The 20,649-nt window shown below is 43.4% G+C and overlaps 1 protein-coding gene across 2 annotated transcripts in view; it reads left to right on the top strand.

Annotated features, from left to right (window-relative positions):
* The window catches only part of ANO9 (anoctamin 9), a 45,324-nt gene extending 25,198 nt beyond the window's left edge, over positions 1-20,126 (top strand). Inside the window, exons 11-25 of one of the 2 annotated variants that reach the window (XM_075187879.1) lie at positions 1,854-1,936; positions 3,139-3,243; positions 3,356-3,520; positions 4,123-4,159; positions 4,889-5,000; positions 5,742-5,799; positions 5,874-5,971; positions 6,078-6,232; positions 6,348-6,500; positions 6,646-6,790; positions 8,493-8,600; positions 11,218-11,311; positions 18,730-18,842; positions 19,733-19,810; positions 19,954-20,126. In XM_075187879.1, coding sequence (XP_075043980.1) covers positions 1,854-1,936; positions 3,139-3,243; positions 3,356-3,520; positions 4,123-4,159; positions 4,889-5,000; positions 5,742-5,799; positions 5,874-5,971; positions 6,078-6,232; positions 6,348-6,500; positions 6,646-6,790; positions 8,493-8,600; positions 11,218-11,311; positions 18,730-18,842; positions 19,733-19,810; positions 19,954-19,981 — 1,532 coding nt within the window. In that variant the 3' untranslated portion in view covers positions 19,982-20,126. The remainder of the gene's footprint in view (positions 1-1,853; positions 1,937-3,138; positions 3,244-3,355; positions 3,521-4,122; positions 4,160-4,888; positions 5,001-5,741; positions 5,800-5,873; positions 5,972-6,077; positions 6,233-6,347; positions 6,501-6,645; positions 6,791-8,492; positions 8,601-11,217; positions 11,312-18,729; positions 18,843-19,732; positions 19,811-19,953) is intronic. The other variant, XM_075187881.1, reaches the window with a different exon arrangement.
* Positions 20,127-20,649: the final 523 nt, after the last annotated feature.

Genomic DNA, 20,649 nt, shown 5'->3' with positions numbered 1-20,649 from the left:
TGTCTCTCAGGCAAGTCTCCATCCTCCATGGCATGAAACTGACAGGAAGGATGGTGTCTTGCTTTGAAGCCGTGCAGTTTACTCCTTCCACTCCCGAACATTCCAAAACAAGATTCTAGCCAGGTGGTTGAGGTCCAATCCTAATTTGGCAGCACAGATTTTCAAACTGTTGGCAAAGTCCCATCAGTCCCTTCTGTAGTGGCTGAAGACGAGCAACCTCAATCAGCGCGACTCTTCTTGGTGTTGAAGTGGACTATCATTACCACGGATGCCATCCTGCAGAGATAGGGTGCGGTGACACTGGGCTTTGGTCACAGGTGGAAGCAAGGCTACCCATAAAATTCCTTGAGCTAAGAGTGGTTCTGAATGCTCTGGTGCAGGCTTAGTTCCTCTTGAGAAACAGACTCATCCAAATCCAGTCATACAACACCATATATAACCAAGGCATACCAAAATTTATCTAGCTATGAAGGAGGCAGCCAATATCATGCGCTGTGTGGGACATCATGTGCTGGCGATCTTGACTACTTATATCCCAGGGGCGGATAATTGGGAAGCTGACTTCTTGAGTTGCCATGCCATTCACCCCGAGGAATGGTCCCTCCTTCCTAAAGTGTTCAACCACTTTGTGGAGAGGTGGGGTCAGCCGAAGGTAGACATGATGGCTTCTCGCCTGAACCACAAAGTAGCTTGGTATTGTGCAAGAACCAGTTCCCTTGTGCTACCAGCTAGTGTATCTTTCCCCTGCGATTCCCATGCTACCTCTGGTGGTCAAGAAGATCATGGTACGCCGATCTTCTAAGCATTGCAGCAGAACCAACCTGGAGACTGACTCTCGGAGACGATCTTCTAAGCCAGGACCCATTTTTCCACCAGAACTTGACTTTGATGGCATGGCGGTTGAGGCCATGTATCTTCATAAGAAGGGTCTATCTGAGAAGGTCATCCAGACCATCGTCAGGGACAGAAAACCAGCTCCTTCTAAAAACCCTCTGGAAAACTTAAATAGGCTGGTGTGAAAGGAAAGGTGCTCCCACCTCTTCTTTTAGATTGAGTCACCACCTGTCCTTATTACAGCATGGCTTGGACAGGGGGTTAGTATTGGCTTCACTCAAAATTCTGGTATTGGTGTTATCCATCTTTTTCCAAAGAAAACTGGCTACTATACCTGAAGTTCACAGCTTTTCTTCAGGGGGTTCTTCATGTACATTTGTTCCACTTTGTAGCACCGTGGGATCTGAACTTTTTCTTTTTGGGTACTACAGAAGCCGCCTTTCTAACCTCTGGAATCTGGTCATTTCAAATTTCTCACACCAGTGGCGCACGCAGGGGGGGTTTCTGAGTCTCCAGAAACCCCCCCCTGCGCTAACTAAGTGGCCACCATAGCGGCACTGTCCTATACAGCAGCCGCGCCGCTGTCAAAGAAGCGTCCGCGGCGGTGCTGTATTGTATACAGCACCGCCGCGGACGCTTCTTTGACAGCACCGCGGCTGCTGTATAGGACAGTACCGCGGCTGCTGTATAGGACAGTGCTGCCGAAACGGAGCTGCACACCTTCACCAGATTCTACAGGTTAAGTGTCTTTGTTTCAAAAACACTAGGAACATTGTGCTCCAACCCATTTATGTTCTGTTTTTGAGTGTGGTTGTTGTTGTTTGATTGTTAGCTAAGTCCTATCCATAGCGTACAGAGGGCATAAAGGGAAGGAAGCAGGCCAGACAAGACATTATTTTATTAGTGCCTTACTCCCAGCACAGCGCCATCTATACCCCATGGTAAGCAGTGCCCCAAAAATTGATTCAGATAAATTAATTTTACCGTCCGTACAAAAATCCTCTTATTGTCTCCTTCAGCTACAGTGTTTTTGGAACTCTGGAAGAGGCAGAGAGCAAAAGATGTCTTCTGGTGGAACCTGTTCAGCTGGGATGAAGATGAGGTAACACTGCATATTTATATGCGACATACCCAGTATGTGTGTGTGCAAATATCAACATTAACCATGTGATCTATGCACATATGCTTTGTGCATTAGTATATATTCAGGGTCATTTATAGAGGGCAGCAGGGTGGCGTGGTGGTTAGCATTTCTGCCTCACAGCGCTGGAGTCATGAATTCAGTTCCCAACCAGGGCCTTATCTGTGTGAATTTTCTCCACCACATGTGTGCTGGGGAATCTAGAATAAGCTCCAGTGGGGCAGGGACTGATGATGGATATTCTCTGTATAGGGCTGAATATTTGGTGGCACTATATAGATACAAATAATTTATGAACCGATAAATATTAGGATGGGTAGTGCATATAGTTTTGTGCAAATATGCCCATTTATCTGCCTTGGAAATTACCTGCTTGCAAATATTCTGCGGGTGGGGATGTGTATGATCACTTCAAAGTCTTACCCTCAATAACCATCACATAATTAGTGGACACTTCTCTTATCCAAAAATACTGCCCATTGGACCCCCACTTATATCTTAATTCATGAGGACATCTGTATTGCTTTCATTTCATGTCATTTGTACTTTTCAATGTTCTTATTAAATTGATAGAGTTGAGCCAATAAACATGTTTTGCTGTATATTGGTCGCTGCCTGATCTCTACCATCACTGAGAGTGTGTAAGAATCGAGTCATTTTACGGGGTGAAGAGGGCTCTGAAGACAGCTGCCAACCCCTAAATTCATAATTGTCACCTGATTTAAATATCTTGCTGCATAACACAACATTTAGTGTTTCATGTGGGCGCATTACTAGGCATATTCATACGCCTAGCCATCATTCATCAAGGAAATCCCAAATTGGCCCAGATCCTCACATCAGAGGTAGTACAAACCATTGGAATGGCACAAAATGTCATTTGCGCTACAGCCACATTATTGCAGCTACGAAAATAAAATATTGTTTGACATCTGTAAACACTATCTATTGTGCACAGAAAAATTGCAAACAACATTGTGGTTTGCACTCTGTGCACAGTTGACAAAAAACTAAACTTCGGGGACAGTAAACAGGGCAGGGCCAATAGTGTACTTTCTGTGGCGTATATATGTGGTGTGGCGTGTGTTCTTCCTGTGTGTGTGTGTGTGTGTGTGTGTGTATGTATAGTATGTGTACAATAAGCCCTATCTGTATTTGTGCAGGAGGAGCTGGCTCTGGAGCAGATTAATGATCCAGGTTGTGATTACCAGCAACACCAACATTCCTATATGCGTTCCATAGGAGTTCTTCTGGGAGTTGCTGCTATGGTATGGATTTCCAATTGCTTCATCCTACAATATTATATGTAATACTAGTCATTTCGTGTGCATTCCTGTACTGGATTTAACCCCCACCCTCTTCCCCATCTTTCTCTGCCAGATAGCCGTTTTGATTGGCATAGCGCACGCTCTAGTCATATACCGAGTGGTAGTGACTGTGTTCTTCATGCGCTCATCTTGGCCCTTAATACGTGAGCATGCCAACACAGCTGCAGTCATGTCTGGGGCTGTTCTTCACTACCTCACTATTGTCATCATGACCAAGGTAAGACGCATCTGAAGTGTGTGAGCTTTACATTCCACCAGATTTATGATACTGTGTGTTGCATAGTGTAACGGAAAGAACACATTGAGGGACATTTATGTAACTGGTGCTAACAGTACACAATGGTGCTACAACCTGTAACCACCTTTTTCCTAAGTTCAAAGTTTCCCTCTTGATCTTCATTGTTCCATCCCAGTGTAACTTGTTATTTCAACACATTAGGCCTCACTTTTATTACCTATATTTTGCCACATTTGTCAATCCTGGTGAACATAGTCGTGTCATGTATATGCTGCTCTGCTTGGGGATACTGCCACGAGTGTAGTTGATTTAGTTTTTTTGGGGGTTTTTTAGTTTGTTTTTTTTTACTTTTGCAATCTGGCTGGACCGAAATGTGATATGTAGACATAACCTCATGTATCCAACTCCCATTGTCCCATAGATTGTAAGCTTCGAGCAGGGTCTTCTCATCTCCTTTGTCTGTTTTACCCAGTTTGTGTATTACTCTGCTTGTCCCCACTTGTAAAGCGCTACGGAATTTGCTGGCGCTATATAAATAAATGCTGATGATGATGATTAGTCGTTACATTTTCTCTTTGCAGGTGAATCGTCTTGTCTCCACTTATTTATGCAATTTGGGTGAGCACCTTTTATTCTATTCATGTAGGAGGCAATAGTAAGCAGTTATATCCATGCATGGCTACAGAAAATTATTGTGACTTCTTAGATGGATATAGGGTAATGGGGACAAGGTTTAGAGCTTCTTTCGATGGCCCACCACTCAAGCAAGTTCCATACGAGCCCTTGTCAGTATGAACCTATTTATTTGCCTCTTATCCAGTATACATGCCACTGGACTTATTTTGCTATTTTTCAATAACCAAAACTATCTGTTGTATCTCGGCGCTTGTCAGACAGGCAATAGGCACTTGTATATGGGTTCCATAATTTTGATATTAAAAACCATATGACCTGAAATAAAAAAAATATGTAAAACAGTTATAGAAACTAATCCCACTTAGACCTAGGAGAATACAATAACACATGGGGACCTACTCTTGCAGGACTGTTCTGTGCATGGAATAAGTAAATGGACACAGTGGGGTAAGAGGGAGTACAAGTGGGAGAATTGCTTGCACCGGCGAGATCCCATCGCAGTGCCTACTATTAACTAGTACCAAATGGTGCTGTGCTTATGACGCTCAGTAGGGACAAAAATAAGATAGCAATAAACAGGATTGTGACCATTATTGTTGTATGCAATGACAACTGAGCAGATAGAGATTGGGGAATGGGCAGTGACATTGTAATGGGGTGTAACTGGCAGTTATTAGCAGTGTAACAAAAAGCCTTTTTGCCTCCCCTCAGAGAAACCTCGGACTTTCACAGAAAGAGAAAACAGCTTCACAACCAAAGTGTTCACATTTCAATTTGTCACACACTTCTCATCCCTTTTCTACGTGGCGTTCTTCCTGGGAAGGTAACTTGTTTGAAAATTAGAACTTTACCATAACTTCATTTTATTTTCCTTCATCATTTATATAAAGTTACATTGTATTGTTTTATAACTGTTACAAAATATACTACTTGTCCTATAATGTATATTGTAATATTACAGCTATAAATATAACAAGACTTGCATAATAAAGAACAGAATGCAAAACTGTGTTTCATATCATCGTACTTTCGATCGTACAGCAGTATTTCATCTGTTATATAACATTCCATGCCTGGTACAAAACCTGCTTTGTGGTATGGTTTCCTTATTGGCACCTGAGAAAGTAGGGATCAGTGATCCCTTTCAGGTGTGTCTGATTGCATAGTACACATGGAACTTCTAAACCATCCCAACTAGTCTAAACCATTGTTTCCCAATTCGCAAACTGGAAACTTACAATTAAAACCCATGTTTGTCACTTCCTGGAAAAATCCAAGAGGTAGATACATCAAACCTTCTAAAACGGAGAAGTAGAGGTGATGCCCATAGCAACCAATCAGATTCTAGCTTTCATTTTCTAAAATGTACTAGAAAAAAATTATGGCTGAAATCTAATTGTTTGCTATGGGCAACACCCCCACTTTTCCTTTTTAGAATGTTTGTTATTCTACCCCCAGAGATCAATATAATCCTTGTGACATAGCCATAAGGGGCACCATCTCTGTAGATATCTCTGCATACGCGTGGAAGACTGAATTGAAGTATTTCTCTCCTCATACATAGGATAAACGGGTATCCAGGAAATTATTCGCGTGTTGCGGGACACTGGAGGCTGGAAGAAGTAAGTGGGCATTATTGTAAGGTTGGTTGGGTAAGAAACGATAGGCTGCTTGTAACTTTATCCTCTCCTCACAGTGTCACCCAAGTGGCTGCATCACAGACCTGTTTATACAGATGTGTATCATCATGATTCTTAAACAGACGCTCAGTAACTGCGTAGAATTTCTCTCCCCGTGAGTATGAACAGGCGGCTTTATAATGCCACTTTTATATTCTCCAGGTTTTGCTATACTGACGCTTGATCTGACCACATATGTAATACAAATTCCCTGTCCGCAGATACTTAAGCTACAAGCTGCGGTCCCTTAAGGATCGACGGAGCAGGGTGCACAGCGAACAGGGCTCTGAGGACTATGTTACTGAGTCATGGAAAGCCAATTACAGGCTGGGCAAAGTGCATATCTTCAGTTTGTTTGATGAATTTCTGGAAATGGGTGAGTCTCTAACATACTTTACCAGGGATTATTATTATTATTATTATTATCTTGATTAAAACATCTGTCTTCGTGCTTGAATCTGATTGGCCCATTACTGTATCATTCTCCCTAGTCATCCAGTACAGTTTCACTACAATCTTTGTGGCTGCCTTCCCGCTCGCCCCACTTCTTGCCTTCATCAACAATGTGCTGGAAATCCGCCTGGACGCCATCAAAATGACCCGTCTGCAGCGCCGCCTGGTGCCAAGAAAAGCAAATGACATAGGTAGGATGTTTGTTTATATTATAGCGCATAACAGCTGGTTCTCAGACTTTACTGACTCTTCATGTGTTACCATACAGTGTTTACATGTAACTGTGTGTAAATGTTATTCTGCAATCCTGATAACTGCTGCATGTTTTCTTCTCAGGTATCTGGTTGCAGGTCCTAGAAGCTGTGGGAGTTCTTGCTGTCATCACTAATGGTCTTGTCATTGCTATCACGTCTGACTTCATCCCTAGGCTCATATACAAATATGCATATGGACCCTGTGCACAGGGGGAGAACAACATTGAGTAAGTTATGCCTAATAGAGGGAAAGAGAGCAATTATCTAGAGTACAGAATAGACCAGTGTTGGCTAACCTGTGACACTCCAGGTGTTGTGAAACTGCAAGTCCCAGCATCCCCTTCCAGCAATAAGCTGCTATATATTGGCAAAGCATGCTGGGACTTGTAGTTTCACAAACACCTGGAGTGTCACAAGTTAGCCAATACTGGAATAGACACAAGACCCAGTAAGGGACCATTAGATATATGGTTGTTGGCAGAGAAGTCAGGTACCAAGTAGCCAGAAAATACTTGTAATAATAACAAAATGACAGTTTTATATCCCACAAAATAGAACTGAAATAAAGTAGGATTAAGTATGATATGAACACAAGTTGTACAAATGAACGTTTTAATAAAAAATAACAGTAACATCTTAACACCCGTTTCACACTCTATTACACAAATGATGTATGTAATCCAACCCCTTTTACATTATTACTTTTAAGTCCTTTGTCTATGTAGAGTGTGCAGCTAATATCCAAATATGACAAATTTACTTGAGGAAAGGAAAGTGATCAATCTACCTGGGGAGGAGGGTGATGAGGTAGAACAACTAATCCCGAAACTATTTGTGTAACCACAAACACCCATAAGAATATGAAAACAGCAAATACCATTTAAATCTGACAAATATGGGAGATTTACCTAAGTAAAACAAATTGAAATGGGGAAGTTATAGAAGAAAATGTCCATCAATAAACTCATAGAAGCCGGTACTCATTGCTTATTAATTTTAGGCATAAGAGTTTTGAAGAAAACAAGTACCCTATAGAGCATTTGAATTTCTACTTGAGCATGTAATGCAATGCTACCAGGAATACTTACAATAGACTTCAAGGCACAAATGTAATAAAATGCAATTGAAAGAAAAATAAGAGTTTAACAATTAAAATGCTGCCGGCTTAGCTGAAGATGCAGTAGAGTGTGCAGGTGCTCCAAGTGCCTACAACTGTTCAGTAGAAACTCAATTTATAAGTAGGACTAAGTGCCGACTACACAAATGACTTAGTATAAAGATGCAGGAACTACAAAAACATTAGGAAAGTCAAAGTGGAAATAAATAAGAAAATCATATGAGGATATATAAAAGAAAAAAAAAAGTAATAAGCAAAAGTAGATCATTAAAATTGGCAATGAAAATAAATTATATATAGAATGCACAAGTATGCAAGAAAATAGTAAATTAATCTTATAATGGACAACTATTAAAGAGCAACAAGTTCAGTTCTTATTATTGGTGGTAAAAAAGGTTAAAGAGTCAAGAAGACAACAGTTCAGCTTGTGGGCATTCCAGAAAGAGGCACCATATTCAGTGCAGGCAACTAGAAGAAGATTCTAAAGCCTCTATCATCCAGGGTTAATGTGGACCAGATAAAAGAGGACCAATATCGGCCCAGAGATGCTATCCAAAAAAAGTCAAAGACAAGGTCTATGATTACTTTCAAACATGTGACCACATGGATTGGTTACAGGTTCCACATACTCTGTGTACAAGAGGAAAATCCGGATTTATGTAATTATTTTAATGTTAAATACTGTTCTAGACAGTTGTGCATATTTTAATGAAATAAGAAATTATTATTATTATTATTATTATTATTAATAAACATTATGGTTAAGAGATCAACCTTTTGTGTACAGTCTTTGAAGTCTCTCTTTCTCTCAGCTGTCTCACAGGATACATTAATCAGAGTCTATCCACATTCCGTACTGGGGACTTTGAGAGATTGACACAAGTCTCACCATCACTATACCCAAATACTACAGAGTGCAGGTACTTACAACTACAATCACCACCTTATCCCATTTTTGCAGCAAGAAGGTTGAGGAACAATTTGGAAATCAATACTAGTTGTCTTTCTATACGGGTTTATATAGTTTCTTCTTTTCACATTGTTCCAAGAACAAGTACTTTACCTCATTTAGTTATCACTTCTAATTCCACCTCCTTTCTTCTCACGGTCCTTTTAATAATTGGTAACTTTACCAACAGATAGCCACCTATGTAGGTCCTTCAGTCGAAACACACCCATTTACTAACTACCTTTTATCCTGTGCACAGTCACAAGCATGCACCCTCTCCACATCACACACACACACACACACACACACTCATATCCTCCCTGTGTATACATTATAAATACCTACCAACATAGACCACTCTCCACCTCACACCCACTCATATCCTCCCTCCTCCCTGTGTATACCTTCCAACATAGACCACTCTACACCTCACACCCACTCATATCCTCCCTCCTCCCTGTGTATACCTACTAACATAGACCACTCTCCACCTTACACCCACTCATATCCTCCCTCCTCCCTGTGTATACCTACCAACATAGACCACACTCCACATCACACCCACTCATATCCTCCCTCCTCCCTGTGTATACCTACCAACATAGACCACTCTCCACCTCACACCCACTCATATCCTCCCTCCTCCCTGTGTATACCTACCAACATAGACCACTCTACACCTCACACCCACTCATATCCTCCCTCCTCCCTGTGTATACCTACTAACATAGACCACTCTCCACCTCACACCCACTCATATCCTCCCTCCTCCCTGTGTATACCTACCAACATAGACCACACTCCACATCACACCCACTCATATCCTCCCTCCTCCTTGTGTATACCTACCAACATAGACCACACTCCACATCACACCCACTCATATCCTCCCTTCTCCCTGTGTATACCTACCAACATAGACCACACTCCACATCACACCCACTCATATCCTCCCTCCTCCCTGTGTATACCTACCAACATAGACCATTCTCCACCTCACACCCACTCATATCCTCCCTCCTCCCTGTGTATACCTACCAACATAGACCACTCTCCACCTCACACCCACTCATATCCTCCCTCCTCCCTGTGTATACCTACCAACATAGACCACTCTCCACATCACACTCACTCATATCCTCCCTCCTTCCTGTGTATACCTACCAACATAGACCACTCTCCACCTCACACACCCTCTCGTATCCTCCCTCCTCCCTGTGTATACCTACCAACATAGACCACTCTCCACCTCACACACCCTCTCGTATCCTCCCTCCTCCCTGTGTATACCTACCAACATAGACCACTCTCCACCTCACACCCACTCATATCCTCCCTCCTCCCTGTGTATACCTACCAACATAGACCACACTCCACATCACACTCACTCATATCCTCCCTCCTCCCTGTGTATACCTACCAACATAGACCACTCTCCACATCACACTCACTCATATCCTCCCTCCTCCCTGTGTATACCTACCAACATAGACCACTCTCCACCTCACACACCCTCTCGTATCCTCCCTCCTCCCTGTGTATACCTACCAACATAGACCACTCTCCACCTCACACCCACTCTCGTATCCTCCCTCCTCCCTGTGTATACCTACCAACATAGACCACTCTCCACCTCACACCCACTCATATCCTCCCTCCTCCCTGTGTATACCTACTAACATAGACCACTCTCCACATCACACCCACTCATATCCTTCCTCCTCCCTGTGTATACCTACTAACATAGACCACTCTCCACCTCACACCCACTCATATCCTCCCTCCTCCCTGTGTATACCTACTAACATAGACCACTCTCCACATCACACCCACTCATATCCTTCCTCCTCCCTGTGTATACCTACTAACATAGACCACTCTCCACCTCACACCCACTCATATCCTCCCTCCTCCCTGTGTATACCTACCAACATAGACCACTCTCCACATCACACCCACTCATATCCTCCCTCCTCCCTGTGTATACCTACTAACATAGACCACTCTCCACATCACACCCACTCATATCCTCCCTCCTCCCTGTGTATACCTACCAATATAGACCACTCTCCACATCACACCCACTCATATCCTCCCTCCTCCCTGTGTATACCTACTAACATAGACCACTCTCCACATCACACCCACTCATATCCTCCCTCCTCCCTGTGTATACCTACCAATATAGACCACTCTCCACATCACACCCACTCATATCCTCCCTCCTCCCTGTGTATACCTACCAACATTCATCCTTCTCCATATCGCACGCCCACTTCAACCCCACTAGGGTAAGAAGCAGTAGGGTTTAAGTTGCCATACCTGAGGAAGGGGGGTGCCTCCACCTATAGCGCCCCAAAGCTAGCGCTGGTCCTGTGGATACCTACCAGCATACACCACTCTCCACACCAACACATATTATCCCTCCTCCCCCTGTGCATATCTACAGCATACGCCCCTCTCCAGTTCACCCACCCACCAGCACCGTCTTCCTACTCCCTTTCAGACGATTTGAACACCCTGTTCACACTTATCAGTATATCTGGCTCTGCTAACTCACACATCCACTTGTGCTCCTCTTAATGCAGATATCGTGACTACCGTACAGCTGATGACTACAGTTTCTCTGTGCAATTTTGGCATATATTTGCTGCAAGGCTTGGATTTGTCATTGCATTTGAGGTGAGCAGTACACATCTTATTTTACTGTGTTTATATGAATATGTAAATTAGTCTTTTAAAGTACCATAAAGACAAATATATTGTACTTTCCTAATAATGTTGTGTTTATTGGGGAAGCAATGGTTTGCCTGTAGGCTTAACAGCCCATGCAGCTTTTATCAGGCCAAGATGGTGGAAGGCCCCAAAGTTGTTCTTGGTGAACTGCCTGCTTTACCTGAGCCATACAAGGCTAAAGCAATGACTGAACAATGCAGCTATAAGCTCTGCATAGCTTGTAGCTTCCTGGCTAGCAAGACAGGACTGGAGAGGTGAGGGCCACTGGTGAGGCAGGTGTGTGATGATGTCCCTTTATGGATTCCGCACACAGGATTTATTAATCACACTGCAGCCTTCCTAACTGTACTGATAATGATGTCTGCTGCAACCTGTTCAGCTCTTATTGCTAAGCAGAGTACGTGAATAGGATATATTGTTTTAGTATCTAATGACATAGTATAGAGTATAGAGTATCTTGGAGTTTAGTGAAATCCACACCAGTGGTAGACTAAGTAGGATGTTTGTGTATATATTTCTGTTTTATATATACAGGTAAGGAGTATGTTATCTGGTAGGCTTGTGACTTGGTGATTTTTGGATGAGTGTTTCTATAATTTGGAGCTCGATTTTCTACAAAATAAAATGCCAAATTGCATTTAAAAAAAATCCCCTCACACCTCCCTTGGTATTTCCAACATCATAAAATTGTTTAGCAGTATTCCTTGTGATAACTATAGAGTCTTTCAGTAGATAAATAAAATTAAGTAATGCAATAAATTGTAATAAGGGTGTAAAGAAGTCATAGGGTAGGTATAACAAGCCTGATTTAGCACTAGCCAAACAAAGGCGCAGAGTCTAGTGCAGTGTTGGCCAACCTGTGACACTCCAGGTGTTGTGAAACTACAAGTCCCAGCATGCTTTACCAATATATCGCAGCTTATTGCTGGAAGGGTATGCTGGGACTTGTAGTTTCACAACACCTGGAGTGTCATATGTTAGCCAACACTGGTCTAGTGTGTCCCCTGGTCTTCACCAAGAACCAACGGAAGGCGGGATGGGCTTTGTGGTCGGGAACACGCAGGTTACGGCCCTCTGATCAGCCAGTAGGCGTAACACAATGGAAATAGAGAATGGGAAATCCGAAAGCAGGGCGACAGGCAAGGGATTGCTATACTGAGGGCAGCAAGGTACAGAATCGGTATCCTGGAGGAGCGTCAAACAAGCCAAAAACTACTACACTTATGGTCAGAGGAGTGCAGAACCAGGATCCGAAAAGAGTTGTCAAACATGCATTGAATCGGTTAACGAAGGTAGAGCACTATCCAAGAAGGAATCACAAGGGGAGCCAAGGTCAGCAGCAATATAGTATAATAGGGAGTCAGTCTGGGTATGAATACCTGTTGCTCTGACACTGCTGCAGTGTCAGAGTGAGCTTTATATACTCTGCAGATTTTCCGCCTCCGAGCCACGATCATGTGACCTCAAGAACCAGGAAGTGCTGACCTCTACACAGAAGCATAGGAGATCAGCTGCACAGGAGTGTAGACAGTACCCCCTCTCTTAAGGGTGGACACTGGACACCCTAAAAGGTTTGTCAGGAAATATTTTCTGGAATATCTTAAGTAAAAGGGGAGAATGTACATTCATGGCTTTAACCAAGAAGCGTTCTTCTGGACCATAGCCCTTCCATTCTAGTAGAAACTGCAAAGTACCCCTGTATATACAAGAGTCTGAAATTTGTTTGACCTCGTACTCCTGTTGAATTTGGACCAAAATGGGAGGCGGAGGACTATCAGCAGAGCAGAACCGATTGGCAACAACAGGTTTCAGGAGGGAAGCATGGAATACGTTAGGAACTTGTAAAGAAGAAAGCAGCTGAAACCTAAAGGCCAGAGGATCAACTATTTCCACAGTCTTCAAAGGACCAATAAATCTAGGCCCTAGCTTCATACTAGGTACCTGTAGCCAAAGGTTGCAGGTGGACAACCAGAGTTTGTCTCCAGGTTTCCAATTGGGACCTGCACGCCTCCTCTTGTCACTGGACCACTTGTATCGAGAGGAAGATATGTTTAAACTCAAGTTTTCTTGAGCCCAGATGGCTGAAAAATTCCCAAAAAGAGAATTCTCCATTGGTACATCAGAGGATGGAATCTGGGGTAAGGCAGGTAACCTAGGGTGACAGCCTTAAAGTGCAAAGAAAAGAGAATTGGAGAAAGCCTCATGGAAGTGATTGTTGTGGGCGAATTTTGCTCAGGGAAGTAAACCACCCAGTTGTTTTTATTAGGAGTAATGAACATGCGTAGAAACTATTCAAGTTCTTGATTTGTTCTTTCTGTTAAGCTGTTAGATTGAGGGTGGTAAGCAGAAGAAAAGTTGAGTTTGAAGCCAATAATGTTACAAAAGGACATCCAAAATTTAGATATAAACTGAGTTCCCCTGTCAGATACAATCTCCTGAGGACATCCTTGCAGACGGAAGATTTCCTTCACAAAGAGGTCAGCTAAGGTAGAAGTGGAGGGTACAAAATGACCGGCTCTGGAAAAGCGATCTATGATGACCCATATGACTTCTAGGGTCCAAAATAAATGTATTTTGTTGCAGCGGTTCGGAGTCACAGGGGTCGAAGGAACGTGAGAGGGCGTCTGTTTTCTTGTTTTTTTGAGCCTGGGTGATAAGTGAGTATGAGGTTGAACCGGGAGAAAAACAGAGACCATCTTGCCTGGTTCTTGTAATAAGTATAAATGGTTACCGGAAACAAAGCAACCTCCAGAAGATTATTCTACTCAGAGAGAGCCAGTTTGACTGCTAGAAGCTCTTTATCTCCTATGTCATAATTCTTTTCAGCGTTAGAACTTTGTGAGAAAAAAAGCCACAGGGGTGAAGCTTCCCAGAGGAGTAATGCTGAGAGAGGACCGTACAACCCCGTAAGAAGATGCATCCACCTGAAGACTCTCTTGAATGTGGTCAGACAGTTAGCACAGTTGTTGAGTAGAGGATCATTCTGCTAAGATAAGGGTGATGCCTATGCAATGACTTGGTCAGACAGTGAAATTATATAGACCACCTTAGCCTTTTCGCTGGGAAAGTTTCCAGGAAGCAGCTTAAATTGTATGGCACATTGATTAAGAAATCCTCTACAGGACTTGGAATCCCTGTCAAACTTAGGAAGGTTAGGAATGCGTAACTGGGAAGCCGCAGACACATACGGGGCTGTATCAACTGGAGGGGCGGACTGCCTGGATGTTCTGAAGTGAATCCAGACAAATGGAGAGTCCTTGGAGAAACTTCATTGAATGTTCCTGATTAGACTCCTGCTTCTCAACTCGCCCGACCAAATGTTGCAGGAGGTCCCTGGGAGAAGGGTTGTCCGAAGGATCCATAGCGGAGGGTCAGAGCAAACTAACAATTTTATCAGAAGGAGAGCCATGAGGTAATGAATACACCTGTAATCCTGGTTTAGCGCTAGCCAAACAGAGGTGCGGAGTCTAATGGGTCCCCTGGTCTTCACCAAGAACTGCCATAAGGCAGTATGGGCCGGGGACTGGTACACTGAGGGCAGCGAGATATAGAATCTGTATCCTGGGGGAGTGTCAAACAAGCCAGGAACTGGTACACTGATGGTCATAGGAGTGCAGAATCCGGATCCGAAAAGAGTAGTCAAACAAACAGAGAACTGGTACACAAAGGGGTAATGAAGGCAGAAGCACTTTCCAAGAAGGAATTCCAAGGGAAGACAAGGTCTGAAGCAATACAGCATAATGGGAAGTCAGTCTGGTTATGAATACTTCTTGCTCTAATACTGCTGCAGTGTCAGAGTGAGCTTTATATACTCTGCAGATTTGAATATGCCGCCTCCCAGCCACGATCATGTGACCGCCCTAATGAGGAAGTGCTGACCTCTAGAGGCAGAGGAAATCAGCAGCAGAGGAGTGTGGAGCAGGTAAGTTTTTTGACAGTAGGTAGTTTGTGGACACTAATTTGATTGGGGAAACAAATAATTGTATTCTTGGGCTATTTTATAAGCTTACCTGGAAATGCTCGGATTTTAGTAATACGCTGTGCTGAACTAAAGCGCTATTGTGTGATGGGCAAGTGTTTCCTTCATGGTGATGTGTTTCTGCATGAGTGATCCGGCATTTAAGAACACTGTGCTTTTCTAGCTGGAAATGCACAAAATTTCATCAATTTAGTGTGACATCTTCGTTAAGCTAGGTAAAACATTCCAAAATGTAAGTCATAATAAATTGTAGAGAGCTGGCAAAGGGATAAAGTAGTGAAGATTGGGAAAAATGAGTGCACATGGTAATGTTTCAGTATTTTCTTGTACTGAGGTACTACAAATGTAGGAGATGTTGTGAGGTGCACCCAGCAGACAGGATTCAGAGGTTGGAGGGATGATTTAGCAATATGTCTATTAAAGGTGTGCAAGGTTGGTAGAATTATTCATACAAACGAAGATTGGGTGTGGGTATGTTATCAGTTGATGGGTTCACCAGACACACAGTCTAGTATATTGTAAGTCTCAAGAAGAAGGTGGATATGAATTTGGAGATAATGAAGACTCTGGTCACATGGATTACTCAGGAGCAAGGGTGAATATTCATAGGTGACAGCTGAGTTAGAGGTTATCCCAATAAATGTGGTACTTAAATGTAAAGACTGCTAAATAAGTTACCAAGTGGCAGAAAAAGGCCCAGCACTCATGTAACAACAATGATCCCAGAAAACTGAGAACAAGTAGAAATTATAAAGAAGACCATAAGGACAGAGGACTGAGACTCCAGCCAAAGGACTGAAACCACCTAGTAGACAGCGGCACTAATTGGAGCACTGTTCTGCTACTTGGCGGGGGGAGGTGTGCATACATGCAGTGTCGGACTGGGGCATGAAGGGCCCACCGGGGAACTGCAATGCTAGGGGCCCACCAGAGGGGGTGTGGCCAGTCATCATAGAGGCGAGACTAGACGCTAGAGGGGGAGTGGTCAGCCCACGAAGGACAGCTAGCACCATAGTGTAGTATATAAAGAATGCAGTGTGTGTATAAAGAGTACACAGTCTGACCTGCCCCTTAGATTGGGCAGAACAGTCACCATAAATCGGGATTGTCCCACTAGACCAGGCTTGGCTAACCTGTGGCACTCCAGGTGTTGTGAAACTACAAGCCCCAGCATGCTTTGCCAATATATAGCAGCTTATTGCTGGAAGGGTATGCTGAGACTAGTAGTTTCACAACACCTGGAGTGCCACAGGTTAGCCAAGCCTGCACTAGACTCAGAATTTTTGACAGACTGTCCTACCTGTTGTTGTCACTTTTACCACCTGCAGCTGCTGGTTTCTTTAGTTGCTGCTTGTCTGGATCTTGGAATGTTGAGGGCCCTATTTGGAAAAAATAATGGGTACATTTAGAAGATTCCAACCAGCCCTGGCATTAAATCAATAGGACCAACAATTAATACTTAGGCCTTCCTCCAGCCCCAACATTAAAGTTATAGTATTCCCATTTAATAAACCTATTTCCCTCCCCCCAGACAGCCCCTGCAATAAATCGCATTTATGTATAATACGTATAATAAATATACCTATTTCCCGCAACCGTCACTGCCATTAAATAATTCATATTCACATTTAATTAAAAGCCCCCAAACCACCCCATCTTAAATTAAATTGTCCCACCTTCACCCTACAAAGAAAATAGCACCCATTATTTAGCTACCACCTACCACACACACATTACATTGCCACAAGCCTGCTGTGCCATCACACACACATTACTGTGCCCCTTAATCACCATGCTGGGCCTCCTTATGATCAGACTGCGCCCTCCATGCTGTTTTTGCCCCCCCTTCATCACCCTGTGTCATGCTGCTTTTGTTTCCCCCTTCTCCTGGCCCCCCTTAACTCTGCCATCATGCTCCCCCTTCACTCTGCCTTCATGCTCCCCCTCCACTCTGCCTTCATGCTCCCCCTCCACTCTGCCTTCATGCTCCCCCTCCACTCTGCCTTCATGCTCCCCCTCCACTCTGCCATCATGCTCCCCCTCCACTCTGCCATCATGCTCCCCCTCCACTCTGCCATCATGCTCCCCCTTCACGCTCCCCCTCCACTCTGCCATCATGCTCCCCCTTCACTCTGCCTTCATGCTCTCCCATCATGCTCCCCCTTCATGCTCTGCCATCATGCTCCCCCTCCACTCTGCCATCATGCTCCCCCTTCACTCTGCCATCATGCTCTCCCATCATGCTCCCCCTTCATGCTCTGCCATCATGCTCCCCCTCCACTCTGCCTTCATGCTCTGCCTTCATGCTCCCCCTCCACTCTGCCATCATACTCTGCCTTCATGCTCCCCCTTCATGCTCCCCCTTCATGCTACCCCTCCACTCTGTCTTCATGCTCTGCCTTCATGCTCCCCCTTCATTCTGCCTTCATACTCTGCCATCATGCTCCCCCTCCACTCTGCCTTCATGCTCCCCCTTCATGCTCTGCCATCATGCTCCCCCTTCATGCTCCCCCTTCATGCTCCCCCTTCATGCTCCCCCTTCACGCTCCCCCTTCACGCTCTGCCTTCACGCTCTGCCTTCATGCTCTGCCTTCATGCTCTCTTCTTTCTTCCATTCCCTCACTTACCTTTTCTATCTGATTCTTTATTCTCTTCTGTCTTCTGTCTTCTGTCTGCGGCGCTCCTCACTGAATGTCGGGCGTGATGACGTCACGCCCGGCATTCAGTGCGCACGGAGCCAGCGCCGCAGACACGCAAGTTTTTTTTTGGTTTTTTTGTCTTCAGTTACTCGCTCCCCCACCAACGAAGAGGGGAGCGATCAGGGTCGGGGCCTACCGGGGGATAGACCGGTCCCCCGGCGGGCCAGTCCGACCCTGCATACATGTATGCTCTTTCAGAAGACATTACTATTCATTTTTGTAACCATTTAATGTATCCTGTTTTAAAAATAAACAAAACAAAAAACATTTATACAGTCTTCCATTGTTGTATGCTAACTCTGCATCATTAATGAAATACTTTATATTATTGTCTCCTGCTTCTCAAGATTCATTAAAAAAGTGCTTGGTACAAAATACATCTCCTTTAATTAAAGGAGATATATTAAGACTTTAGATGAACATCAATTGGATAATCATTCTCTCCATATCTATAGCTAATGAGAGACTGCCATCTACCACATGGTACTTTCCCATTACACCAGTCAACCCAAAGATTCATGACATTTTGAATATTCCTTAGGAGTGTAAGAATGAGTTGAAAAAACTTGTACTTGTAAAAATATTAAGGGCTTTGCTTTGTATGTTTTTATGTTCTATTATTATCATTATAACACAATGTTGTTGTATGTCCCCTTATGTTATTGTGTTGTGTCTCATTATATCAGCATGTGGCCGTGTGCATAAAGTTTGTTGCTGCCTGGTTTGTGCCAGATGTCCCTCAGTCTGTAAAGAATGAAAGTCTACAAAAGAAGTATGAACAACTGATTAATGAGCTCAGGTAATTATCCTTAGGTACCCAACTCTGGAGCAGACACACACACACACACACACACACACACACACACAGACAAAGACACTCAGACAGACAAAGACACACACAGACAGACACGCATGCACACAGACAGACACATAGATACACGCTCAGGCGCACACTTACAATAGTATGCCCCAGACCAGAAATTCATAAATATCCCACAATTTGCTAAACGGCATACAAAAAGTAAATGCAAGGTAAATGTCTATTTGACATGCAGTTGGCCTTAGAATTTATTAATGGATAAAATATTTAACATTTGAAACAAAAAAGTGAAATGTTCATTTCAAAAACAATCTTTTAAAAGCTTAGCCAACAAGACTCAAGCAATTTTAGGCAGCAATGTTGGTCATCTGACCAAAAAGCAGACACTAATCAGTAATAATAGATAGTAATCAATAGTCAGTCTACCAAAATTAACTGGGTGACATAGCCCGCTGCAATAATTACAACAGACAAGGAGTGTCTGAGGGGGAGCACAGAAATCCTGATGTAAAACTACAGGAGATCTGCAGAACAGTCCTTTTAAATAGCCGCTTCGGCCAACCCATGACTTGACAGGATTATGTGGCCGAATTTCTTTCAGTGTTTCTAGAATCATCCTCAGACAACTTACCTAGCTCCATCTCCTGGCCGCAGTTTTTACCCTGGAAGAAAGTTTCAAATAATTAGCAACAAGGGGGGGGGGGTTGTAATGAATCCCATGGGGCCCCTATTTAAATGATTGAAGCGCCCCTTCAAACATGTGTTCTAGCTGCCATCTTCTCTCTCTGTCCCCACACACTTTCCACAGTACAGACATCAATGTACAGCTTTTATTAGGGGCACTAACTCTCCCCTACTCCATCCCACAGAGAGATGCCAGAGGAAACTGATGAGTTATCCCATGATGGCTCCCCCCACCCTTACAGAAACCTACTAGTGGATCTCAGGTAACGGTCTGTGATAGGACTGGCCTATCTTACATAAGCAAAGACCCCGAAATACCCCATATTTTCCTAATTCACCTCAGGACAGTGGCATGACATACAGCACTCCTGAGGTATTCAGGTTTTCACACTTCTTTATTTTTTAGTTTGATAGAGCGTTCAACGGAGGTTTAAATTCCACGAGAGCCTGGGTAATGAAGATGCTGTGTGACCGGGACAAAACACCAACCTGCAGTAACAATATGCAGAACCTTCACCAAATGGAGTGACTTGTAAATATTGTATTTTTTTTTTTTAATAAAAATACTTTTTTTTTTAAGGAGAACGTGTACATATTTTTTTATAGGTTTTTGAGAGTGGTCAAACATATTGTACATGGTCACATTATAATGTTAATAAATTCTTTTGATGTAGAACTTTTTGGTGTTGTAGTACAGCTACTAAAGTGGTGGGTGTCACAAACCCAGGGAGTTAGGGACTGGCACAAAAAATTGACCAATTGCAGGGCCTGATTATCCAATAGGCTGCGTTAGTGGGGGCACAACGTTTTGTGGGGAGGTATAAACTGAAATTCATTTTAAAATATAAGAAAATGGTTGTTCTCCAAAGTAAAAAGAAAACGTGATGGAAAAATGTAGTAAGGTTTTCATCTTGATGTATTCCTGTGGTAAAGGCTGAAGACAATGAGTCATCCTTGGGCAGATGTTGGGAGATAAGCGAGTACGACACAGGCAACATAAACATTGGTGGGGAAGTGAAGGAAGACAGATTCTAAATAAAGGATGAGTTTGTTTTCACCTATTGCGAATTAGCCTGGTGAGGAAGGCAAGGGGGCACTACGA

Source organism: Mixophyes fleayi, chromosome 10 (assembly GCF_038048845.1).
Source record: "Mixophyes fleayi isolate aMixFle1 chromosome 10, aMixFle1.hap1, whole genome shotgun sequence".
In the NCBI taxonomy this organism is placed as follows: Eukaryota; Metazoa; Chordata; class Amphibia; order Anura; family Limnodynastidae; genus Mixophyes; species Mixophyes fleayi.
This window is presented reverse-complemented; position numbering and strand designations above follow the sequence as displayed.